The sequence below is a fragment of the Dictyostelium purpureum genome, assembly GCF_000190715.1.
Source record: "Dictyostelium purpureum unplaced genomic scaffold DICPUscaffold_261, whole genome shotgun sequence".
NCBI lineage: Eukaryota > Evosea > Eumycetozoa > Dictyosteliales > Dictyosteliaceae > Dictyostelium > Dictyostelium purpureum.
The window spans coordinates 10,571-37,548 of record NW_003519597.1 but is presented as its reverse complement, the minus strand read 5'-3'; the positions used below and the strand labels follow the sequence as shown (position 1 = coordinate 37,548).

The 26,978-nt window shown below is 24.2% G+C and overlaps 9 protein-coding genes across 9 annotated transcripts; 5 read left to right on the top strand and 4 right to left on the bottom strand.

Annotated features, from left to right (window-relative positions):
• The first annotated feature begins 638 nt into the window (after positions 1–638).
• On the top strand, positions 639–2,844 carry DICPUDRAFT_98923 (uncharacterized protein). The gene is made up of 3 exons (XM_003291135.1): positions 639–1,371; positions 1,465–1,832; positions 1,924–2,844. The coding sequence occupies exons 1-3, from the start codon at positions 749–751 to the stop codon at positions 2,799–2,801; spliced, it is 1,869 nt and encodes a 622-aa protein (XP_003291183.1). The 5' UTR covers positions 639–748; the 3' UTR covers positions 2,802–2,844.
• Positions 2,845–2,974: 130 nt separating this feature from the next.
• On the bottom strand, positions 2,975–3,425 carry DICPUDRAFT_22581 (uncharacterized protein; the record flags this gene model as incomplete). The annotated part of the gene is made up of 2 exons (XM_003291126.1): positions 2,975–3,286; positions 3,357–3,425. Coding segments are annotated over 2 exons (381 nt in total), but the record flags the coding sequence as incomplete, so codon positions are not given.
• A 339-nt stretch (positions 3,426–3,764) lies between these two features.
• On the top strand, positions 3,765–6,767 carry DICPUDRAFT_155757 (uncharacterized protein; the record flags this gene model as incomplete). Its single annotated transcript, XM_003291134.1, has 3 exons — positions 3,765–3,928; positions 4,105–6,116; positions 6,730–6,767. The coding sequence occupies 3 exons, from the start codon at positions 3,765–3,767 to the stop codon at positions 6,765–6,767; spliced, it is 2,214 nt and encodes a 737-aa protein (XP_003291182.1).
• A 3,832-nt stretch (positions 6,768–10,599) lies between these two features.
• On the top strand, positions 10,600–13,326 carry DICPUDRAFT_49670 (5'-nucleotidase). The gene is made up of 6 exons (XM_003291133.1): positions 10,600–10,738; positions 11,288–11,370; positions 11,502–11,651; positions 11,732–12,029; positions 12,107–12,400; positions 12,468–13,326. The coding sequence occupies exons 1-6, from the start codon at positions 10,614–10,616 to the stop codon at positions 13,285–13,287; spliced, it is 1,770 nt and encodes a 589-aa protein (XP_003291181.1). The 5' UTR covers positions 10,600–10,613; the 3' UTR covers positions 13,288–13,326.
• Positions 13,327–13,598: 272 nt separating this feature from the next.
• On the top strand, positions 13,599–15,452 carry DICPUDRAFT_155754 (uncharacterized protein; the record flags this gene model as incomplete). The annotated part of the gene is made up of 3 exons (XM_003291132.1): positions 13,599–13,981; positions 14,202–14,770; positions 14,845–15,452. 3 exons carry the CDS (start codon positions 13,599–13,601, stop codon positions 15,450–15,452), a joined length of 1,560 nt encoding a protein of 519 aa, XP_003291180.1.
• Positions 15,453–15,510: 58 nt separating this feature from the next.
• Positions 15,511–17,723, bottom strand: DICPUDRAFT_89281 (uncharacterized protein; the record flags this gene model as incomplete). Its single annotated transcript, XM_003291125.1, has 3 exons — positions 15,511–15,742; positions 15,797–17,522; positions 17,606–17,723. 3 exons carry the CDS (start codon positions 17,721–17,723, stop codon positions 15,511–15,513), a joined length of 2,076 nt encoding a protein of 691 aa, XP_003291173.1.
• Positions 17,724–18,056: 333 nt separating this feature from the next.
• Positions 18,057–19,595, top strand: DICPUDRAFT_38611 (uncharacterized protein; the record flags this gene model as incomplete). The annotated part of the gene is made up of 2 exons (XM_003291131.1): positions 18,057–18,273; positions 18,679–19,595. The coding sequence occupies 2 exons, from the start codon at positions 18,057–18,059 to the stop codon at positions 19,593–19,595; spliced, it is 1,134 nt and encodes a 377-aa protein (XP_003291179.1).
• Positions 19,596–20,774: 1,179 nt separating this feature from the next.
• Positions 20,775–21,368, bottom strand: DICPUDRAFT_38584 (uncharacterized protein; the record flags this gene model as incomplete). The annotated part of the gene is made up of 3 exons (XM_003291124.1): positions 20,775–21,061; positions 21,127–21,246; positions 21,317–21,368. Coding segments are annotated over 3 exons (459 nt in total), but the record flags the coding sequence as incomplete, so codon positions are not given.
• Positions 21,369–21,788: 420 nt separating this feature from the next.
• On the bottom strand, positions 21,789–24,284 carry DICPUDRAFT_98918 (uncharacterized protein). Its single transcript, XM_003291123.1, has 3 exons — positions 24,024–24,284; positions 23,625–23,887; positions 21,789–23,283 (listed from the first exon to the last, which is right to left on the bottom strand). The coding sequence occupies exons 1-3, from the start codon at positions 24,148–24,150 to the stop codon at positions 21,880–21,882; spliced, it is 1,794 nt and encodes a 597-aa protein (XP_003291171.1). The 5' UTR covers positions 24,151–24,284; the 3' UTR covers positions 21,789–21,879.
• Positions 24,285–26,978: the final 2,694 nt, after the last annotated feature.

Below are 26,978 nucleotides of genomic sequence, written 5' to 3'. Positions count from 1 at the left end.
GCATTTGCATTTGATGTAACATTTCTAATTGCATTTAGTGCACTTGGAGTACCAAACATCCTTTGGCTTAATGTGGGTGACGATCTTGGTGAGTTTTCATTTGACGATGAAGATGTTGACTCATTGATATTATTATTGCTGACACCTGTGGAGTTATCGTCATCTGTTGTGCCTTGACTTATAAATCTACTACCGCCACTACTACCACCTCCACTATACGACATTATTTTTTTTTATTATGTAATTTTTAGTTTGTTTAAAATATAAATTTTATAATATACAGTTTTTTTGGGTTATTAAATATATAAAAAAAAAAAAAAAAAAAATAAACAATAAATGAAAAACTGTTATATTATTGTAATGAAGGTTATTTTTTTATTATATAATATTATTTATAAAAATAGATAAGTATGTTGCAATTATATTAATTAAATATATGAACTTTCAATCACCCCCATTGAAATTAAAAAATAAAATTAAAAAAAATAAAAATAAAAATTAAAAATAATTTAAAAAAAGTCGAAAAAAAATTTTTTAAAAAAAAATATTTAAATATTTTTAAAAAATTAAAAAAAAAAATTCAAATATTTTTATTTTTTATTTATTTCATTTTATAATTTTTAATAATAGAAACCACTAAAAAAGAAAACAAAACTACAAATTTTAAAATATATATTTATCTTTTTTAGGTTTTTTATTATTGTTATTATTGTTTAATAGATCTGTAGTTTTAAAATAAAAATATAAAATGTTTGGAGGCGGAACTAGTTTGTTTGGTTCAACTACACCCACAAGTGGTGGTGGATTATTTGGTGGTTCAACAACAACACCAACTAGCGGTGGATTATTTGGTGGTTCAAATACAACACCAACAAGCAGTGGAGGACTATTTGGTGGTTCAACAGTAACTCCATCTACTGGAGGTGGATTATTTGGTGGTCAATCAACATCATCATTATCATCAACATCAACAACAGGTAGTGGATTATTTGGTGGTTCAACAGCAAATCCATCAACAGCTGGTGGAATGTTTGGTAGTCAAACAACTTCTACTGGTGGTGGGTTATTTGGTAGTTCAACAGCTACTCCATCTACAGGCGGCGGATTATTTGGTGGCTCAACAACTTCCCAACCTACAAGTAGTGGATTATTTGGTGGTTCACCTATTAATCCATCTGCAGGTGGTGGATTGTTTGGTGGACAATCATCATTGGGATTCCCAACAAGTGGTAACAATGGTGGATTATTTTCACAGATGCAACCACAAGCAACACAACTACAACAATCACAAATTCAACAACCAGCATATACCGAATCAACTAAATTTTCAGATTTACCACCACAATTAAAAGCAGAGTTACAAAAATTAAAGTAATTATTATAATTATAATTATTATAATAAAAATTAAATAATCAACTAACCTTTATTTTATCACATTTAAATTAAATACCATACCACTATAGTAAAATGATAATTGAAAATGGCGCAATTATGAATTCATTTTCAGCATATACACCAGAAATTGACCAAGTATCAAAAAGTTTAGATCAAATCGGATCACTTATAGACAATTTAAATAATAACTATGACATTCATATCCAATCATTTTCATACTTGGAAACCAATTTAGAAAAGCCACTCGTTTTAATTAATGAACAAATTCATTTACTTTCAATTCAAATTAATAGTATCTTTATACAATCAAGACCCTCAAACGAGATGGTAAGAATAGTTGATGTATTAATTAGCAAAATCGATACAATTAAACAAAATATCTCATGTATTGCACCAGTTCACAAAAGTCACTCACAAAATTTATCATATCAAGAATGTAAATAATTATTTAATGTTATTAATTATCAATTTATTATTATTATCATACTGATGATTTTTTTTATTTTTATTATTTTTTAATATATTAGCATTTATATCAACATTAAAATCAAATCAAACAATTTTAAGAAATTTAGCATATTATGTAGAAAGTTTAGTTTCAGAATTAGAAAGACAAAAGAAACATTTTCTTTTTATAAAAAAGAAATACTATAACTCAACTTACAACCCATTTTTAAAACAACCTAAATATAATGAAAATCAAAATGAATCTTTAAATACCAGCCATTATAATGGATATAATAGTGGTTTTCAATCATCTCATATGGCCTCACAATCGTCGTTATTTGGGTCATCCATCAGACCATCAACATCACCAATAAATCAACAACAACAACCACAACAATCATTTAGCTCATCTTTACCTTTTAATAATTCATTTATTAGCTCAACACCACAACAAAACTCTTCATTTTTAAATTCAAACTCGTTTGGTAACAACAATAATAGTATCAGCAGCAGCAACAATAATAATTCAAGTAGTAGCTTTGGAAGTTTAGGCAGTACCTCATCAAGTTTAGGTAGTGCAACATCAAGTTTAGGGAGTTTAGGGAGTTTAGGGAGTTTAGGTAGTACAAATACATCATTAGGTCAAACCAATCCATCAACATCATCAACAGCAACCTCCTCTTCATCAACAGTCACATCAACAGGTGTTGTTATACCTTCATTAGCAATTGGAGCTGGTGCCGGCCTTTTCGGTTCATCAGGGAGTAGTGGCTCGTTAGCATCTACAAATAGTCTTTCAGCCTCATCCAACAGTCTTTTTGGTGGCCCACCACAAACTCCAACATTATCCGGTCAAAATTCTCAATTAGGTATTGGTTTTTCAATTTCTTCATCCGCTTCAAATGTTGAAACACCCAAAAAAAAGAATAACTCATTATCATCCTCTAGAAGACCATAAAATAAACAATAAATAAAAAATATATTGAAAACACTCTACTATTAAATATAATTTATATTTAAATTTTTATTTGTTTATATTTTATATTACATAAAAACACACACACATATGTGTGTGTATGATTTAATATGATTTTGAAGTTATATATATTTTTATTTTTATTTATTTAAAAGTAATTGAACTAAAACTATATTCTTGCCAAAGTTTTTATCAGGTACTACTTTATTTTCGATAACTTTAAATTGGTCATTCATGAGAGTGGTTCCTTCGTTATCATAAACTTCGACATTGAGTGGTGATGAAAGTTTACCTGTTTTTGTATTGGTTAAAGTTGCTGTAAAATCGTGGAAAAGTAAATATGATTTTGGTGGATTTGGTCTACCTATAATACATACAACATGGTCACTATTATCGTTAATATGAATAACCCACTGTTCATTGGATCCTCCAGTACTAACATAACTAAATTCACATTTATAATCACCCTGAATATTGAAAATAAAACCAATTAGAAAAAGGGAGCTAATATCAAAATAAAAATAAATAGATACTTACCAAGCTCATATCAACAGTTTCTAAATTACCTTGTGGCTTGGCATCAAAATCTTTTGATACCTCTTCTGAAAATACAAAAACACTTTGTAAAATTAAAATTAAAACAAATAAATATTTAATCATCATGATTTCTTTATATATATTAAATTTATATTAAAAAAAAATTATAATAATTTTAAATTGGTTTAATATGATGATATATTTGGTGATGATGGCTAATTTTCAAAAAAATAAAAAATAAAAAAAAAAAATTTAATTTTATTTTTTAAAATTTAAAAAAAAAAAATTAAAAAAAAAAATTATTTTTTCATTATAATTAAATAATTTTTTTTTTCTTTAAACATATTATATTTATCCATTTATTTATTACTTTAAAATAACAATAATAAATAGTTATCGTTTAATAATATGGGTGATATAAATAGTGTCACTGGTAACAGTGATGAAGTTTATTCAGAAAAAATTTCAAATTTAAGAAATTCAAGTGTTATAGTTAGAGTTTCAGGAATAGATAATAGTAATACTAATAGTAACCTATCAAACAGTCGATCAAGATCATTTTCATATACATCGTATGTATTTTTTTAACTTTTAATTTCAAATTTTTTAATTTCAAGTTTTTTTAATTTCTTATTTTAATTTAAAAAATTTTTTAATTTAAAATTAAAAAAAAATAAAAATAAAAAAATAAAAAAAGAAATGGAAAAGTAATATTCAGTTGCAGTGGGTTCATTATAGATTTATCTAGAGGTTTAATTATTACATCACCAGCTATATTTTTACCATTTATACAAAACGATTATAAAAAAAGAAATAAAAATTCAATCAATGACTCATTCATATCAATCAATACTAAGGTTTCAATCGAAAAGATTTTAAAAAATATATCAATCGATATCCTTTTAGAAAGCGATGTAGTTACTAATAATAGTAATAATAGTAATAATAGTAATAACGACAATAATTTTGATAATAAAATATACGACCCAATAAATTCATGGAAATCATGCAGATATATAGACTATATTAGCTGTGGCCAATCGACAATAAATGTTTTAAGCAAATTAAAAAATCATTTTATACTATCAAACCAAGGATCTTTATATGAGTCATCATTTGGCTTAATAATAATAGAATTAATTGACAAAACACCACTAATATCATCAATTAATATAGATAACAATAACAATAACAATAAAAATAACAATAATAATAATAATAATAATAACATTGTTACCCAAGTAACAATTGGTAATAGTTTACAAGAAAGAAGTGGAAATAGGATATATGTTGTTGGTAGTCCATTTGGCTTTATATCTCCAACTATGTTTTTAAATTCTATTAGTAGTGGTATTATATGCAACTGTATAGCACCAACACCTCAATCTTCAAGTAATCCATCCATGTTTTTAATCGACGCCAGATCATTACCTGGAAATGAAGGTAGTGCTGTATTTAATAGACAAGGTTTATTAGTTGGTATTGTAGCCCCTCCAATTAGATCTAAAAATGATAAATTACCATTCACCTTAGCTCCAGTTATTCCTATTCATTGCTACCTTTCAAAACTAGAGGAGCCACCATTATCAATATTTCCACAGTATTTATTAACATCTCCCTCAATTTATGATCCAATTCAACAAGCTGTAACCCAATGCCAAAATTCAATTGTACTTGTTCAATTTAAAAATTCATGGGGTAGCGGTGTTTTAATAAGTGAAAATGGTTATATTTTAACAAACGCTCATTTAATAATACCCTCATTACAGCAAGACAGTAATAATCAACAACAACAACAAGTCACACAGGAACAATTAGCATACCCGGAATCATTGTATAAAGATAAACTAGTAGATATTAGAATAAATAAAAATTCAATCAAATCATTTAATAGTTTACAAACTCATTTATTTAATCAACAACAATCAAATCAAAAATATATATGGTGCAAAGGTTCTATTGAATATATATCACATACTCATTTAGACATTGCATTAATTAAAATTAAACTTATTCAAAACGAGTTAGACCATTATAATAACGATAATCATAGTAGTGTCCACAATAGTAATAGTTACGATGAGAGTCTAATTAAATTTAACCATGTTGTTTGCAATCCCCTTTTAAATCCGAAATATGGTGAAAGAGTATTTGTTTTAGGTTTTCCTCTAATTCCCCCAAATCAAAATCCTCCCATTAGTGTCACTCGTGGAGTAATTTCAAATATAGTTTCTGTTGATGGATGCGCAGTAAGTTATCAAACCACAGCATCAGTTCACTCTGGCAATAGTGGTGGTGGTTTATTTGATTGCAAGGGTAACTTTTTGGGTATTGTTACATGTAACGCAAAACAGAAGAATGGTTTAATCATCACAGAGTTAAATTTCTCCATACCAGCTGTATCCCTTATGAATTTCTTCCAGTATTCCAACGGTAATGATAAAGCTTCGTTAGATTTAATGAAATCAAGTAAAACAAATAAATTTTTAAGAGCGCTATGGAAACTTCAAATCACTCCACCACCATTAAATACTACTAATAATAATAATAATAATAATAATAATAATAATAATAATAATACAAATACAAATAATAATAACAATAACAATAGCAATAACCCACTTCAAATTGGGGGAAAAAAATATTCAGAATTTTTAACAAAGATAAATCAACAACAATACCAAAATCAGTTATCCCAACAATATCAATGTGATACTTTTAAAAGAAATTCCAATAACAATAATAGTAATATTTTTGAAAGTAAATTATAGACTATCAATAAAAAACAATGGCAATAAAAAACTATTTTTGGATTATTTTTTGTTTAAAAATTATTATAATGATAACAGAAAAAAATTATAATAAAAAATAATACTTCTATAGTAGTTAACATAATTTAAAATTAAAAAAAATATCTGTTCAAAGAATCATTGTTATATTATTGCTATGTTTATTATTGTTTTAATGTTGGGGTTGTTTTTTCTTTCAAATTCTTTAAATAACCTTTTAAACTTGGTTTCAAAAGTATTATTACAACTTAGTGGTTCAAAAATTTTATTTTAAAATAATTATGATTTATATATTATCGAATTATATATATAAAAAATATTCTAAATATAGGTTTAAATCGGAATTTATACATATTTAAAAAACATCACACTTTTTTTCACCCATTTATTTTTTTTTTATTATTCAAAAAAAAAAAATATATATATACATAAAAGTAAATATATGTACACATTTTTAAACATTTTCGATAAAACACACACATGCACTCACCCATTTTAAAAGTTACTTTCCCACACCCATTTTAAAAGTGAGTGGGTTCTCCAAAAAAAAAAAACTTATTATATATAAAATTTAAAATTAATAGAGCAAAAACTCACACTCAAAGATTTATTTAACACATAAAAACATACCACTCTTAACACATTAATTCTGTATTTCACATTCAAACACTACTCTACACACAGTTTAACAGTTCACACACAATCATTAATAGGAAAATACATTGTTCTTTCTTTTTTTTTTTTTCCATTTTTTTTAATTTTTATTTTATTTTATTTTATTTTATTTTATTTTATTTTATTTTATTATATTATATTTTTTGTGTGTATATTCTTTTGTTGTCTTGCTCATTTTTGTTTTTAATTTTATCATATATCTATTATAAAGTTTATATTATATAAAAATAATAATAAATAATAATAATAATAATAATAGCTATATATACACCCTATATATAAAAAAAGTGTATAAATACAACTATTTTATTATTATTCAATTTATTTTAAATATTTATTTATATTTTAATCTATTTATTTATTTATTTATTTATTTATTTATTTATTTATTTATTTATTTATTTATTAAAATTTCATATATTTTTTTTTTTCTTTACCCTATTTTTTGTTGGGGACTACATCATACATTTCAAAAGATAATCACAAATAATTTAAATATTTATAAAACCATTATACTATATTGTTAATAATTTTTGTTTTTATTTGTTATTTTTTAATAATTTATATTATATATATATTTTTTTTTCATTTTTTAATTATTTTTTTCCCCACCCAATAATAAAATTATAAAATATTTGTTTTAATTTATTTATAAATTGTAGTTATAGTAATAATAAAATTGTATATATACAACAATTAATTAAATAGTATTTTTAAAAATAAAACTACTTAAAAATAATCAATTCCTTTTTTCCCCATAAAAATAATATCCATTGTTTATTTTAAATTTTATAAACTATATTTATTTATTTATTTTGTTATGTTGTTTGTAAATATTTTATATAAATATAGATCAATACACTATTATATGTATTAAATAATAATAATATTTTTATGTAGTTTTCATATCATCATTATGATTGTTTGGTTTTAAAAAATAACTTTGTAACTTTTTTTATTAAAACCCTATTGATAAATAATATCAAAAATACAAATAATCTTCATCAAATATTAAAAAAATAATTTTTATTAATATTGAGTGTTAAATTTATTTATTGTTTAGTAATCTAAAATTGTAATAATTAAAAAAAAAATGTCATTAAAAAATAAAAAAATAAATAATTTAAGTGGCAGTAATAATAGTGGAAGCAACAGTATCAGTTCAGTGGATGAATTTATATACAAATCGAATGAATCAAATTCAAAGAAGTTTAAATTAAAAAAAAGACTATCACTTTTTAAACTATTGAATAACAGTTATAATAGCAATAGCAATGGGATAGTGGGAATAGTGGAAAAAGAAAGTAATATTACCGATAAAATTATAATTAGGAACATTGGTTCTGATGGCGCTTCAAATAATAGATTGGATGAAGATGACTACTCAGACTATTCTATTTCATCAAATGAACATTCAGATACAAATAACAATGGTAATATAGGTCAAAAAATAAAAAATTTATTTTCATCAACTCCACAAACAAAATCAGCGTCAAATACCCCTTCATATAGATCACCAAAAATGGGCTCTCAACTTCCACCACAAATCCCAGCAATCTACAATAACAATAACAATATAAATAATAGCAATAATAACAATAACCATCATTTTAAAATTGCAGAAAATCCAAGTAAAAAATTAAATAAAAGACTTTCCCAAACTGGTATATCAATTGGTTTAAAAAAAACACTTTCAACCCATTTTAATCACTCAACAAATGACAATATGGATGAAAATGAAAAATTAAGAATAGAATTAGATCAAACAAAACTATTACTTTTAAAGAGAAATGAAGAAATTTTAAATTTAAAGAAAAAAGTTTCAGAACTTAACCAAATAAATGAAAGACTATTTACAATTTTAAATGATTCGTCGAAAGAAAAAATTCAATTGGCCACCTTAAAAAGTACACCACTATGTCTATCACCAGAACTCCCAAGTATTAAACCAGTTAGCATTAAAGGCTCAGCTTCTAACCATGAAGAAGATATATCGAGTTATGAAAAAAAATATGAAAATTCAAATATTTTAACCAAAAGTAGAAATAAACAACTAGATGATGCAATTGCTGAAATCGATGAATGTTTACAAGAATTTATTGAAGATAACCCTCAAAAGGACTTAATAAAATCTCCAAAAATGATAAATTTAAACATTGACAATATTGAAACAAATAATAGCAACAACAACAACAATAATAATAATAATGACAAATACAACGAAAATAAAAATGACACTATCGATATTGAAGACTCGATGCCACTTTTAAATATATCATCAGATGCAATTGTAACACCTACTTATTCTCAAAGGTCATCATTACAATATTTCAACTCCCATTCAAGAATCTTCGATAATTTCATCAGTTTCAACAGCATCCTTTAAGAGTTATTCGATGATGTCCGATGAAAGAACAACTAAAGATTTTAGTTTCTCCATATAACTCATTTTATAGCTTTAATACATCAAGACCAAATAGCACCCAATTTCCATCACCAACAATAAATAGTGTTGTGAATAACTCTACCAACTCCAATAACTGCAGCATTTTACCTCCATTATCATCTTTATCATATGTAAATCATATTGTAGATACACCACACCCATTATCTATCCAAATATCTCCTCGAAAACCATTGCAAAAAAGATCAGCTTCCACCCTTTCTATATCCACTAAAACCTTTCAAAAAGAAATATCTCCAACACTGCCACCATTACCTCAAACACCATCCCAACACCAAACACCAACTCAACAGACCCAACAATATGTCAAAACACCAATTACCTCACCCACATTAAGAAGTTCACAACCTTTATCACCAAGAAAAATAAATATTCCTTTGAAGAAAACCGAATTTAGTAATGAAAATTCAAATTTAGAAACATCCATCACCTCACCAAGAAAACAAATAACTCAATCCATTAATATGTATAATAGCAGTATTGGTAAAAATAATATGTCCAAAACAATTAATAGCCCAAATAAGAGTCCATCAATCAAATCTACTAATACAGCACTAGCATCAAGACCACTCAATATTAATAACATAACAACTCCAAACAATAACAAATGTTTTTTATCCCCAAATAAAAGAAGTTTTAGTAGTATCGATATTTTGAAAAATAATAATATATTAAATAATATTGGAGGTAATATTAATAATATTAACAATAATAATATTATTAATAACAACAATAGCAATAGCCTTAACAATACATCCACAATCCAATGTAATAATAGTACAAATATTAATAACTTTAATTTAAACCCAAGACCAATTTTAAAAAAAAGTGGGACATTACATGGGCTACAATTCAATAAAGAAAATAATACATTAAAAAATATCAATAACAATAATAATAATGAAAATATATTATTATCAAAATCACCATCATTTGGAACATATAAAAAAGATTCAATAAAAGTAAAACAATTAGTAAACTTTTTTGAAAATTAACCTTAATATTTATGTATTAAAATTTTTTTTTTTTTTTTTTTTTTTTTTTTTTTAATTTAAAAAACAATTTTTTTTTTGGGGAAGGGGAAAAAATAGAAAAATTTTTTTTTAATAAAATTTTTTTTCTTTTTCAAGGGAAAAAAAAAAAAAAGATTATTTTATCACAAAATGATCATTTCAAAGATTTTTTTTAAATTTTTTTTTGAATTTATTTATTTAATTAATTTTTTTTTTTTTTTTCCAATTTATTTTTTTTAATTTTTTTTTATATAAAAATCAAAATTAAAAAAAAAATTTCATTTTTTCAAATTTAATATACTGTTAACAAATAAATATGGATAATAATAATAATAATACCGCAACTCCACCAAACCCAGGCACACCAACCAAAAACCTCACCCCTGGATTAAGATCATCAAATCCAGGTCTTTTAATGGACAGAAGAAGATTAGATGAAGAGTATGTATTTTTTTTTTTGTCTTATGTTTTTTAATCACAATAATGTTTTTTTATAAATTATAATAATAATTATTTCCCCTCATTCTATTTTTTTTTTTTTAATTATAATAAACGGGGGGGGGTTATTTATCACTTGTTTTTTTTTTTTTTTTTTAATATTTTTATTTTTATTTTTATTATTATTATTATTTTTATTTTAAAAAACATAACAATAGTTGTATTTAAATAAATGTGGTAGTGGACTTTGTATTATTTATCTTAATTAATTGTAACAGATTATATTTTTATTTATTTAAATATTTAAATATTTTTTTGACATATTATTAATAAATCAACAATGACAATAATGATTATTTATTACAATAATTAGTTTTTTTATCATTTATATATTTATTATTTTTTGTTATATATTATTATTGTATATTTTTTTTTTTTTGTTTAAATTTTTTTATATTTATTTTTTATTTTTTTTGACCAATTTTCTTTATTATAATTTCAATTACCATCACTCTTACTAATATTCTAATATTTTAAAATGATTTCTATTAGGAAAAACTCACTTGAAGAAATTGCTTTAGGTCACAAATCACCAAACAAACCATTATTCCCAAATCTTCACCAATATAGTTTAAGTATGTATTATAGAAATAATATTATAATATTTAATCAAAAACAGGTCCAAAAAAAAAAAAAAAGAAAATTATTTTTATAAATATCTAAAAATCTTGTGGATTTATTTTAATTTTTTAATTTTTTTATATAGATGAATTATCAAATCCACCAACTGAAGAAGAATTGCAAAACTACAAGGATGTTTCAGCTCAAAATCTCCCACCAATTCACAAGAGAGAAGCTTTAAAAAGAGTCTTTGTTAATAGAGATATCAAACTTGACAGAATTGAATTCTTTGGTTGTATGTATTCGATTATTAATTATATTTTAATTGTTATTATTATAATTTTAAAAATCTAACTTATTTTGTTTTTATTACAGTCGATATGGATTACACATTAGCCGTTTATAATTCACCAGAGTTTGAAGAATTAGCATATGATATGGTAATTGAAAGACTTTTAGAAATCGGCTATCCAAAATCAATTAAAAAATTAAAATATGATCCAAATTTCCCAATTAGAGGTTTATTTTTAGACAAAGAGCTTGGTAACCTTTTAAAGATTGACAGCTTTGGAAATATTATTATTTGTATTCACGGCAAAAAGAAATTAACACCAAAACAAACTTCAGAATTCTATCCAAGTATGAGAGTTAGTTCAGACGAAATTGTAAAAAAGTAAATATCAACTATTATATAGTTTACACTAATAACAATTAAAATTATGTATTAACACACCATCATTATTTTTTTAGTCGTTTCTATCTTTTAAATACATTATTTACTTTACCAGAAGCTTGTTTATATAGCGATATTGTTAATCATATTGAAACCGAAAGTAGCTTAAGATTGACTGAAGAAATTGCTGATGAACAACAACAATTTAATTCACCACCATTAAGCAGTCTTGGATCAAATCAAGAAAACCCATCTCATGAAATTGATGGAGATTTATCATTCTCTAATCTTTTCCAAGATATCCGCACAGCATATGATTTAGTCCATAACGATGGTAGTCTCAAGAAAAGAGTTTTAGCTGATTTACCAAAGTAAATATCACAAATATAAATTATAGTAATTTATAATACAATATTAACATTTATTACAAAATTATAGATACATCAGAAAAACCAAAGATATGCCAGTATTCTTTGATAGATTAAGACAAAATGGTAACAAAGTTTTCTTATTAACAAACAGCGAATATTACTATACCAATAGTGTAATGTCATATATGTTGGATGGTTTTGATCCAAAATATAATTCATGGAAAGATTATTTCGATGTAATTATTGTTGGTGCTGATAAACCAAGATTCTTTTCAGAAGGTACCACAATTAGAGAAGTTGACGTTGAAACTGGTAATTTAAAGATTACCAATGTTAAAGATAGATTCGAAAAAGGTAAGGTTTACCATGGTGGCTCTTTATCACTTTTCCAAAAATTAACCGGTGCAAAGGGCAGTCGTGTTCTTTATATTGGTGACCACATTTTTGCTGATATTATCAAATCAAAGAAGACTCATGGTTGGAGAAATCTTTTAATCGTACCTGAATTGGATCATGAATTAAAGGTTTCAAAGGAAGAAAAACAAACCTATATTCATTTAATGAATCTTGAATTTATTAGAGCAGAAATTTACAGAGGCTTAGATTCACAATCAACTCAACCACCAGATATTGAAGTTTTACTCAAACACATCAAAGATACCAATGAGAAATTAAATTTAGCATTCAATAAAAATTTTGGTTCAATGTTCAAACATGGTTCAAAATCAACTTTCTTCTCAATGCAAGTTCAAAGATATGCCGATCTCTACACTTCTGACTATCTTAATCTCTTAAATTACCCATTATTCTATCACTTTAGTGCCAACCCACAACCACTCCCACACGAAAATATAACACATCCAACTTTTGAAGCTTCATCATCTTAAAAAATAAATAAAAAAATAGATCTAAAAATGTAAACAAACAATGGCATAACTTTTTTTTTTTTTTTAATTTTAATTTTTTTTTTTTTTTTTAAGTTATTTGTTTACACATTTAATATTAATTATTATATTAATGTTTATAAAATAGAAATTTTCCCTTTCCATAGTTTTAAATTAAATATCATTTTGAAAAAAAAAAAAAAAATAATTTAATTTTATTTTTTTTTTATTTTTTTTTTTTTATATTTTAAAATTAAAAAAAAAAAAACGAATAATTATCATTTTTTTAAATAAATATAAATACAAAACGAAATATGGCTGCGGCACCACCACCATCAATTTATACAGAATCATTTAATACCAGTAGCAATAACAATATTCAAAATGAAGTAAATGATAACGATAGAGATACTATTTTATCAGGTTTTTCGTTCGACGAATATTTTTTAGTTAATGAATCTATTAGTGTTATAAAAGAAAATAATTTTAAACAGATTGCACTTCAATTACCAGATTATTTATTATGGGCATCTTCAGAACTATCAAATAAAATTCAAAAGAGTGTACCACAAGAATATGGTATCAAAGTATTCATTCTTGGTGACACTTCATATGGTTCATGTTGTGTTGACGAGGTTACCTCGTCACATTTAAAAGCAGATTTTATAATACATTATGGTCACTCATGCTTATCACCGTAAGTAATAAAAAATGCAATTAATAGCGATATCCTTTAATATTAATTCATTTTTAATATATATGCATAATAGATCATCAAAAATACCAGTTCAATATGTATTTGGCAAAAAAAACAAATTTAGATATTGAAATTTTTACAAAAGAGTTTAATAGTTTTATAGAATCAAATAAAAACCAAAAATATATCATTCTTATGATTTACTATACCACCACAAAAGAGAAATATTAGCAGAGCAATTCAAAAATAATGAGAATATAAAAGTTTCAAATATAAATACTTTTAATAATATTTATTTAACAAAATCATTTAAAAATAACAACAACAATAACAATAGCATTAGCAACGAAAACTGTGGAGTAAGTGATTGTTGCAGTTCAAATAACAATAATAATGATGGTTGCTGTGGCAATACAAAAAATAATGACAGTAGTTGTTGTAATTCAAATAGCAATAGTTGTAAAAATAATAATAATAATAATAATATCAATAATAACAATATAGATAATAATGAAAAAAATAACTTAATTTCAGGTAGAATTGTTGACCTAAACGAAAATGATGATATTAAAAACTATAGTTTTGTTTGGATTGGTGATGAATCTTTAACATTGACAAATATTTTATTAAACTTTAATCAGCAATCAATTTATAGATATTATATCGATAATAATAAAATCGCACAAGAAACCTTACCAAGAAATAAAAGTTTAATGAGAAGATATCATATTTCAGAAAAATGTAAAGATGCAAGTGTTATTGGTATTGTTGTTTCAACTTTATCAGTTGGTAAGTACTTTAAAAAATATATAATAATAATAATAATAATATTTATTAACGTTATTAATTATTTAAAAAAATAGCAAAATACTCTGAAACTATAGATGGATTAAAAAAATTAATTATAAGTAGTGGTAAAAAACCATATGTTTTTGTAGTTGGTCGTTTAAATGTTCCAAAATTAGCAAATTTTTCTGAAATAGATATTTATGTCATTGTTGCATGCTCAGAAAACACAATGGTTGATTCAAAAGATTTCTATAAACCAATTGCAACCCCATTCGAATTAAATCTTGCATTAAGAAATGAACAATGGACAGGTGAATATGTTACAGATTTTGGTAAAGTTTTCCCAAAGCTCTTAGAAGAGAAATTAGAATCAACAAGAGAAAAACCAGAAGATGAAGTTGAAGATGACGAAGGTAATATACATCATTTCTCATTAGTTACTGGTAGAATCGTTTTACAAAATAAATCTACTCAGCAACAAGAACAACAATCAACTAGTGGCGAAATAGTTTCAGTAGATAACAGCTTTAAACAAATTTCATTGGTCGAAAATCATTTACAAAACAAAACTTACAAAGGTTTGGATATGAGAATTGGTGAAACTCCTGTAACAGCCGCTATTGAAGGTTTAAGTGGTATTCCAAAGAATTATACAAGCGAAAAGAATAATCTTAATAAATAAAATAGTTTAAAAATAATTTTATAATGGTTTTACAAATAAATTTTATTTATTTCTAATTTTATTTTTGTGTTGTAATATAAGAATCTAAAATACCAAATGGAGAATCGCTATTAACTTTGGTATTATTACTGTTTGTTTTAATATTATTTTTAATATTATTATTATTATTATTATTGTTATTATTATTGCAATTATTTGTATTTGGTGCAGTTGCAAAAAAATCGAAATCATTTAATCCATTATTACTGCTTTTTAATAATGGTGAACTATTAACGCTACTATTTGGGACTCTTGAAGTAGTAGCCTGTGGGAGAATTGGTGATGATGAGTCTGGGGTTAAAGACATAATGGGTGTAGCTGGAGTTGACTGAGATAATGGTTTGAGGGTATTTGATGAGGGTGTGGTATTTGAAAAAGAAAGAGATGAAAAATCGAAATCATCCATAATACTGGATGATTTATTATTATTATTATTTGAATATATTGGATCTAAAGTATCAAAGCTATTTGAAACAGTTTTTGGTAAACTATTATTACTAGTGTTATTAATATTAATGTTTTTATTATTGTTATTGATATTATTATTGATATTATTATTATTATTCATATTATTATTGATATTATTATTATTATTATTCATATTATTATTGATATTATTATTTTTATTATTATTATTATTATTCATATTATTCATATTATTCATATTATTATTCATATTATTATTTTTATTATCGCTTTTTATTTCAAGGAAATCTAAATCTCCAATTAAATTGTTATTACTTGAATTATTGAAATTATTATTACTTTTATTACCCATATTGTTTTTTACATTTAAACCTCCAAATAAATTTTGATTTGGTGAGGTTACAGGTGATTGATCTGTATCGAAATTAAAAATACTACCTGTTTGATTATTACTATTGTTATTACTGTTATTGCTGCTATTATTGCTATTATTGTTATTACTATTATTATTTTGATATTGTTTTTCTAATAATTCTTTTTGTTTTTTTTGCTGCTCTTGAATTGATTGTAAATCCTTTTCGAAATCAATGCCAAGTAATCTTAAAATCGACTTTGATTTTTCTCTTGGACCTAAATGAATCGAATTTGAAATATTAATTAAATGAGTATTATTTGATTTATAGAATTGAATTGCTGTTTCGATTTTTTGAACAATTAAAAATTCGATTAAACAAAGATATTTTTGCTTAGTTTGCCACTTTTTTGATGACTCAATGGAATAATAAAGAATTGATAGAACGTTTTCAGTGCTTTCTGAGGATAACTGTTTATAATAGGAAAAGAATTTTGAAATTGATGAGGTGGATAAATTCGAAGAGGTTTCATTACCTATATAACCTGTTATATTAATATATTCATCTGTTCCCAAGTATGGATTGTTTGGATCGGTATCTGAGAAACTGTTATTATTATTATTATTATTACTATTATCTATAAAGTGAGTACCATCTCTTAGTGGTACCAAAGAAAATTGATTGGGGTCTGTATTTGGGACTGATTCAAAACTTAATTTAGATTGTTCTGTATTAAAAACTTTTGATGGTAACGATTGTATTTTTTGTTTGATATCCTGCTTAATTTCATCCATCGGTGTTAATTGCTGAACAGGAGCATTTGTAATTGCACCACTGCTCCCAACGCCAACCATTACCCTTTGTTGTTGTGGTACCACTACAATTGAATTACCATATCCCTCATATAATGCTAATTCATTATTATTATAACTATTATTACTGTTGTTGCCGCTATTATTATCGTTATTTGAATATTGGTATAACATATTTAAAATATCTTGAGCTTCTTTTCTAACTAACATATATGGGTTATCGCCATAAATAGCATCTTGTTTACCATTATATGATGTGCATTTATAAATTTCATTAGAGTTTAATAATAATTCCTGTTTGAAAACTGGATTGCCTTTTAACATTAGATGCTTGATACATTTTAATGATTTTAATTTTACGTGTGATGATTCTTTTTTTAATCTTTCTAATAACTTTTTTAAAATATCCTCGCACTTTTCTATTGATTTAAAAGTTTCGTCTATAAATAAAAATAAAATAGAAATGATGTTAATATTAAATTATTATTTTTAAAAAATACCCAATATTATAAAGTAATATTACTTTGTAACTCTAATAATAAATATCCTGATGTTGGCTCTGAAGAATCGAGAGTTGCCTTACCAACAATTGAAAGGATCGAATTTACATTATTTGATATATTTACAATTATATTATTCATTTCTTTTAAACGTAGTTTATGACGTGTAAAATAAAATAAATATCAAAAAGTATTTTTTAAATAATAATAAAAAAAAAAAAAAAAAAAAAAAAAAAATATAAAAAAATATAAAAAAAAAAAAATTTTAAAATATTTTTATTTTATTTTTTAAAATTAATTTTTAAAATTATAATTTATTACTTTTTTACTTTTTTTATAATACCAGTTTTTATTTTCAACATTTATTTAAAACAACAAAATTAAAATCACACACAATATAAAAAAATAAAAAAAATAAAAAATTAAATTAATTGATCAGTTTCGAAGAAAAAATAAAAGAAATCTATAAATAATATGAATAACAATAAACATGTAGATAAATTCTTAATTATTTGGCGAAATACATATTTAAAACAAGAAATTATCAAACATTTAAGATTATATAACAAATATGAAAATTTTGAGGCATATTGCAACCAAGAATTAATAGCCCATGCAAATAGAAACTATATTTCAAAACTGGAATTAAGCTTTGAAAATGAACTACTACAACCAGATATAATACCATATGGTGTAACCGAATTAACTTACAACATATACTACACCGGCAACGACATCGATTACACGATCAAACCTGGTGATATTCCCAATACTGTTACAAAGCTTATAATCCACAATTATTATGAGCCATTGGATTTTCTACCAGAATCTCTGACACAATTAAAGGTGCACGAAAACGGACAAGATATTTTGCCAGGTTATTTGCCCCCAAATCTTTTGAAACTCTCAATGCTATTCGGACCCGGTGACATATCCCTTGGATCTTTACCGCATTCTCTAACAAAACTTCGATTAGATACATTTAACAGACCACTTACAAGAGGACTAATAGGACCAAATGTTAAAGATCTGTATCTATATGATTTTAACCAAAAGATTTTTCCTAATCAAATTCCTCGATCCGTCAAAAAACTAGAACTAATTCGTTTTAACCAACAATTAAATAAAGAAAATATTCTTCCAAACTCAATTACACATCTAAATCTGTGCCATTTTAATAAGCCACTAGAAAAAGGAATACTTCCATCCTCGCTATTGTTTCTAGAAATGAATGCTTTTAATTTACAGTTAAAGAAATGTGTTCTTCCACAAAGTATTACAAGTATTAATCTTTTTCAATTCAACAAAAATATTTCAAGCGGTATATTTCCCTCCTCATTAAAACAAGCTTCGCTATTCAATTTCAAAAAACAAATTAATGAGAATATATTTGGTACATGTTTAACATCCCTCGAACTCTCTAGATACTCCTTTCCCCTTAATGGGTGTGAGTTTCCCAACTCTATTAAAAAACTAACCCTATCAACCTACAACGAACCTTTATCACAAAACTCAATTCCTTTTGGTGTCGAACAGCTAGACTTACCTCTTTATGATATACCGATTAATATAGGCCACATTCCAAACTCGATCACAGAACTGTCCCTTTTTAGATTCAATCAATCATTAATACCAAATGCTTTCCCACCATCACTAAAGAAACTCACCTTTACTATGTTTAATAAACCACTCAAGTGTCTAAGCACCACATCCATCGATACCCTTATTCTAGGTGATTCCTTCAACCAACCAATTTTTACTGGCGATTTACCTTTATCCATCACAAGTCTAAAGTTTGGAAAAAAATTTAACCAACCTTTGCTATTCAAAGGAATGATCCCCCCAAATGTTAAAGATATCTATTTTGGGTCTCATTATGAACAAGCATTCTCTTCCGATAGTATTCCCTCATCAGTCGAAACCATCAGATTTCTAAATAGTAGCATGGAGAACCTAATACCAAATGATGGTTCAATAATATCAAAATCAGTTAAACTAATATTTATTAAATAAATTAAACCTTTAATTTAAAAATATTTTAAATATAAACTTCAATAAAAAAAGGTTTTATAAAAAAATTAATTTTTATTTAGCAAAAAAAACTTTTAAATGTATAATTGTTTTATTTATATATTTATTTTAGTCGGAATCGGAATTATCACCTTTTCTTTTTCTATAGTTATCTTCATCATCGCTATTATTACGACGATTTGATGACGAACTTTCTTTTTTAATAATTTCTTCTTGAATCTCTTCTTTATTGTTACCCCTTGTTCTATCTTTTAATTCAGTATCTTCTTTTTTATTATCCTTTGTAACCACTTCATCTTCTTCTTTTGCACTTTTATTTTTAATAGTGACTTTAATATTTTCAAGATCTTTTTCTGAATAGTCGATATCAGCATAACTTTTTGTATCTCTTCTTAATTCTCTATTTTCTCTATCATCTCTGATATATCTATTTTCTCTGCTGTCTCTGCTGTCTCTGTTGTCTCTGTTGTCTCTGTTGTCCCTGTTATCTCTGTTATCTCTGTTGTCTCTGTTGTCTCTGTTATCCCTGTTGTCCCTGTCACTACCTGAATAACTATCCCTATCTCTATAGCTACCTCCATAATCATCTCTATTTCTATATCTATCTGTATCTCTATAGCCACCTCTATAGCCACCTCTATAATCATCTCTATTTCGATATCTATCTCTGTTATCCCTAGGATACCTTACTGAACCTCTACCTTTGATTTGTCTACCAGCTGAATCTGTTGAAATGCTATTTGTTTTGTTTGCTGGTGGCGAAATTGATCTTTTTCTGGGTATATATCTGTCTTTGAATTGATCAACAGAACTTGATCTTGACCTATCTCTTTTTGATGAAGATGATGACTTTCTCTCTTTGGAACGACTCCTTCTTTTTCTTTTCTTTTTCTCTTCATCACTATCGCTATCACTATCACTATCGCTATCTGAATAATTCTTTTTGCTTTTTCTTGATTTTCTACTCTTTCTCTTTTCTCTTCTCTTTCTCTTTTTCTTTTTCTTTTCATCCTCAGACGATGATGATGACGATGATGATGATGATGACGAACTATCTGATTCCGATTCTGATTCCTCTGGCTTAACATTTGATTTTAATACCAATTCACCACAATGTACAATTTTAACATCTGCATATGGCTTATCATTCACATCAACTAAAAGTGAATTTAAAATATCGCAAACATTTTGACCTTGAACTACCTTTCCAAAAACGACATGTTTACCATCAAGATGTGGTGCTGGTGCTGTTGTTATAAAAAACTGTGAACCATTAGTATTTGGGCCTGCATTTGCCATTGATAATAAATATGGCTCGGTATGTTTGATTTTAAAATTTTCATCATCAAACTTTCTACCATAAATTGATTCCCCACCAGTACCATTTTTATTTGTAAAATCTCCACCTTGAACCATAAAATTTTTGATAATACGATGGAATGGTGATCCTATAATAAAACAAATATTAATATTATGTAAAACTAAATTTTATAAACTATAATAACTATAATACCTTTATAATGAAGACGCTGGTGTGATACCTTAGAATGCTGTGTACCTAAACATAAAACTCTGAAATTCTCTGTAGTTAGTGGTACAACATCATTAAATAATTGAAAAACAATTCTACCAACTAACCATAACAAAATACGTATTAATATTTATATCTATATATCCTCTAAAAACAATCTTTTTAAACTTACTTGGCTTTCCATCGATTTCTACATCAAAAAATGTTCTTTGATTTACCACCATATTAATAAAAATGATTTTTAATTTAACGAAATAATTTAAATAAAAAATGAAAAAAATAAAAAAAAAATTAAAAAAAAAATAAAAAACAAAAAAATAAAAATAAAAATTGCTATAATTATAATTATAGAAAATATATAATTATATAAAAATAAATTCGAGGTTTTTTTTTTTTTTTAAATTATTATTTAAATATATCTAACTACCTTATTCTATTAGTTAGATTTTTCTTTTTCAAAAATTTTATTTTTATATTATATTATTATGTATAATCATTATTAACTATTATTTAATTATTTATATTTAATTTTTTTCTATAATATTGAATCTATGTAAAAATGTATAAAAAAAATATTATTATTTTAAAACACAAAAATTGATCTTTTTTTTTTTTTTTGATTTTGAACTTTTTTTTTTTTTTTTGTAAACTATAATTGATTATTATTATTGATATTGATATTGATACTATTATTATTATTTTTATTATTATTATTATTATTATTTTTATTAAATTCTATCTACGATTTTGATAATTCATTACAGTATATAATCCATATAATAAAGAGGCTTGTTTATGTGAACAAATGGCTAATAAAGAGAGATGACACTTTTCATCAGGTTTTAAACTATAACCTAGTTTAGCATAATCATCTCTTTTAATTGATTCTGGGAAACAAACTGCTTTCTTTACAAAATTCTTTAAACTTCTACTTAAAAACATATTAACCTCTTGATAGTTGTAATCATCATGAAGCATACCTTTAACACGTTGAACATAGTACCAAACCGCTCTACGGAATGGTAATGTATCGATATCGGTGTTCTCATTGAATCTGTAATAGGTCATAGTATAAACAAAAGAAAACTCTTCGTCAAGTAATGGTGCGGCATCAGGGAAATATCTTGAAACCAATTCATAACCATGTTCTCTCCAGGAGTATTCTTGAACCGAGAAAATTGAATATTCTCTTGATGAAACATCGAAATCGGTGTGTGTTAGTGTATTATTGCCAATATAACGAGAGAAATCCATCATTCTATCTTGTGATTGCGAAAGAGATGGAATAGATGATGATGAACTTAAATTTATACTTGGATTGATATTTGTGGTTGTGGTAGTTGATGATGATGACTGTGAAAGATCATTTGAGGGCGGACCGCTTTCACTCTCCATACCTGCATTATGAAAATCTTGTTGTCTATCGTGATATTCATCGTCGTCATCCTCTGGTTGACCTCTTCTATTCTTTAAAAGCTCCATAACCTTTTCGGTGTTCTCGTATGCAGCAGTATCTTCAATTTCGCAGTCACTGTCATTTAATGAAAAGCTACTTGATAAGCTACCACTCTCTGAAAGTCCACACTCTGGTGTAATACCGCAACAGAAAACAAAACCTGATAATGAAAGAAATGTACAAATTAAAACCATAGCATGAACCAACTCTGCAATTGACCAGGCATCTGAACCTTTAACTAAATATTCAATGTCTAACTTTGGTAAAAGCCATGGTTGGTGTGCCATTAATTCAATGACTCTTAAAAGATTCTTTAACTTTGCTGGAATATAATCGATGCCTTGTAACCAACGTGAATCACCACCATTTAATAAAAATTCGTGTTCTTGAAGCGATATAATATAGGAACATTTGTAACGTGCTGCTGTTAATATACCAATGTAATTTCTCCAGTGGAATGGTAATGGTCCTGGGTCTCTCATAATTGTGTTGTATGCCAATAAAAATTTCTCTAAATATTGTGGGTGCCATCCTAATGTACGAATTAAATGATTAACTCTACCTTGTTGTAAAAATACATCTTGAAATAATTTTCTTGTTAATTCATCATCGGTATTCAATTGCGGTAATTGTGACTCCGTTGTAAAAATTGTTGTTCTTTGTTTTGGTATATGAAATTTTTCCTATTAAAAAAAAAAATTGTTAGTATTAATATTTTGGGCAAAAAAAAAAAAAAGAAAACAATATATATCAACTGAAAAGGTCTAAAATCATCATAATTTTCTTTTTTTGGTTGTAATTTTTATAAAAAAAAATTTCTTTTCAAATAAAAATCTATTTTTTTTTTTTTTGATTTTTATAATAAAAAGAAAAAAAAAAAGATATTTTTTTCTGGTGTGGAACATCACAATTTATATTCACTCGAAAATCTATTTAATTTTGTGATAGTGGTGATAAATGATTATGATGGTGCCTTTAAGTGTGATAATAAACAATATAAGATAAAAAAAAGTTGATAGTTTACATAAAGAGGTTTTAAAAAATTTGTGAATGATTCTGTTACATCTTCAAAAGGTGATTCTGTTGATAATACCACTATTGTTGATAAATGACTCTTTAATAATTTTTCGTTTTCTGGGTTCGATAAAGTATTTATAATATATTCTGTTGCTGCCCTACGAGCATCAGAATCTTCTGATCTTAAACTATAAAAGAATGAAGGTAATGGATCTGATAAATTTGATGAAGGTGACTGCGGAGGTGAATATTCTGAACTATAAGGTGGATCTAAAAATTTTAATTTTAAAATTAATAAAAAATTCTAAATTTAAAGCTATAATGGGTTGTGGTGAAATAAAAAATAAACAAGCTAAAAAACCCAATGAAAAAAGATTGATTATAATTGTGTTTTATTGAAATTTACCTAATGAATATCTTTTATTTGTTTGGAATGGTGATGACGATGAAGATATTATCCATTCTGAGGACTGACTGTTACCAGCAGCCCCATCTACATTTTGCCCTTTACTGCTCATTGCCATACTAATCATTATTTATAAGTTGTATTTGAAAGTAAGTAAATAAAATAAAATAAAAAAAAATTGGTGTTACTAATTTGAAATCCTTTAATTAAACCTGTATAAAATTCTAAATTCTTTTTTCTATATAAATTCTGCAATATTTACTGTTATATTGTTTGGATATTTTGAATATTTAATTTGTTTGAGAATTAGTTTATATATAAAATATAAAAATTTATAAACAAACAAATAAAAACTAGGTTATATATAAAATTATTTTTGTACAAATAGGGTTTGTTTGGTATGTATAGTTATTTTAAAAAAACAAAAAATATAAAATAATATTATTTAATTTAGGCTATATATAATAATTTGTAGTACTGATTATTTTATTGATATTTAATTGTTAACCGATGTTTTTAATTTTTTTTATATACTATATTATTTATTTATTATTATTTTTATTATTACTATTGTTATTTTTATTTATTATTATTATATTATAAAAATTTATTTTTCTTTATTTTTTTATTTTAAAAAAAATATTTATTTTATTATTTTTATTAATTATTATTTAATATATGTTGTTGTGCACACATATATATACATGTATATATTATGATCTAGATATGCAGATCCCCTTTTTTTTAAAACAAAGATAATCTTATTAATAATATTAAAAATATTATTATTTTTATGCGTCTAAAAAAAAAAAAAAAAAAAAAAAAATAAAATTATTTTTGTGTGGCCGTGTGTCTAGTGTCTATAATGAAAAAAAGACAAAACTTTTTTAAAAAAAAAAAAATAATTTAAAAAAAATAAAAAAAAATAATTAAAAAAAATTAAAATAATTTTTTAAAAAATAAAATTAAAAATAATAAAAAAAAAAAGAAAGAAAAAAAATAAAAAATAATAATAATAGATAGCCTATTTTAGATCTATATTTATTTTTTAAATTTTATTTCTTTTTAATATATTTATATTTATAAAAAAAAAAAATTTTAAATAATAAAAAAAAAAAAATTAAACCCCACACACACCAACCCAAACTATTTTTACATAATAGTTTTTTAATATAAATTTAAATTTGGAATGTTGTGGATCAGGGCATTAAACGAAAAATTGGTTATTACCTTATAACTATTATTTGTTTTAGTAATTATAATAAAAAGGATGAATTACAAGATTAAATTGGAATAAAGTTAAGAAAAAAAAAAAAGTACAGAAAAAAAAAAAGAAAAATTATAATTACTATACTTTTTATATTTATTTGTTTTTATAACTAAAACAAGAAATCATATTATGTACTTTTAAACTTTATTTTTTATCCTATCCTATAATTTACTTTCTGTTTATTAAAAAATAAAAATTAAATAAATCTATTTTTAAAACACAGAAAGTGTGAAATATAAAAAAAAAAAATAAAAAAAAAAAATAGGAAATAGAAATAAAAATAATTTTCTTTTATGATAATAAAAAGAAAATTGAACTATTATTACTATTATAATTATTTATTTTATTACTATTTATAATTTAATGTAATATCGCACAATATGTGTCATTTATTTTATCTTTTATAATTATTTTTGAGGAGGCTGGGGTTTTTTTAACCCATTATAATAATGTTTTTTTTTTTATTAATATTTACAATATGACACACATTAATTATATATTCCTATTTAGAATAAAATTTTATTTCTAAAAATTGTAATATGTAATAAAAATGATTTTTCTTTATTTTTAAAAGGAAATAGAGGAAATAAAAATAAAATAAACCAAGTTTAAATTTATTACTGTTATTTATTACATTTTCTATTAATGGTATAATAATGAGGTTTAGTCCCCTTTAATTATTTTGGAACCATTATATATATATATATAAAAATAAAACATATTTGATAAAAAGAAGAGTTTTAATTTAAATACAAATTAATTATATATACCATTAGCTGTAAATATTTATATCTGGCACTTTTTTTATTATTGTATAGTTAATTTTCTAATTACTGACTACTATTTAAATTAACTTTTTTTTTTTTTTATATTTTTTCTCTTTTTTTTATTATTTTTATTGTTTTTTATTTTTATTATTTTTTTTATTTTTATTTTCTGATTCGAGCTAATATATATCTTTCCTCCATGCATGTCAATAATATGTGGGTTAATGAGATTGTGAGTGTGTTGTTTATGTGCTATTTTTATGTATTTGTGTGTTTGTTAATTTGGGTGTGTTTTTATGTGTGTTTTTTATTAACATGTTCAAAAAGCGGAGTAATTTTTTTTTTTTTTTTTTCATATTAATTTGAACAGAATTCTGAAATATAATTTGTAACAACAAAAATAAAAGAAAAAAAAAAAGAAATTGAAAATGAAAATTGAATAAATATTTAAAAAAAATAATTACATCTAAAATATTACATTTAATATTTATTGTTGAGAAGTGTTTCTTTATTCCAAAAGGTTGCAAAATAATTTGAAACCTGGGTTTATTAATTATTTTTTTTTATTTTTTTTCACAAAATATATTTGATTTTAAATATTTTTTTTTTTGTTTTAAATTTATTTTTTTTATTATTTTTTTTGTTATTTTTTTTTTGCCACCCCCTCCAATTTTTGAATATCCACAAAGGAAATTTCAAAAAGACGGAAAAATTAATTTTTATTATAATTATCTTTTCGAATTGGAAAATGAATTATTATAATAAAAACAAAACAAAACAAAAAAAATTAAAAAATAAATTAAAAGAAAATAGTTTTATGTTTTTTTTGCAAAATTTTATTTAATTTTTATTTAAAAAACTTTATTGATAATCAAAAAAAAAAAATTTGAATTTCTGGAACTCAAAAATAAAAATTAC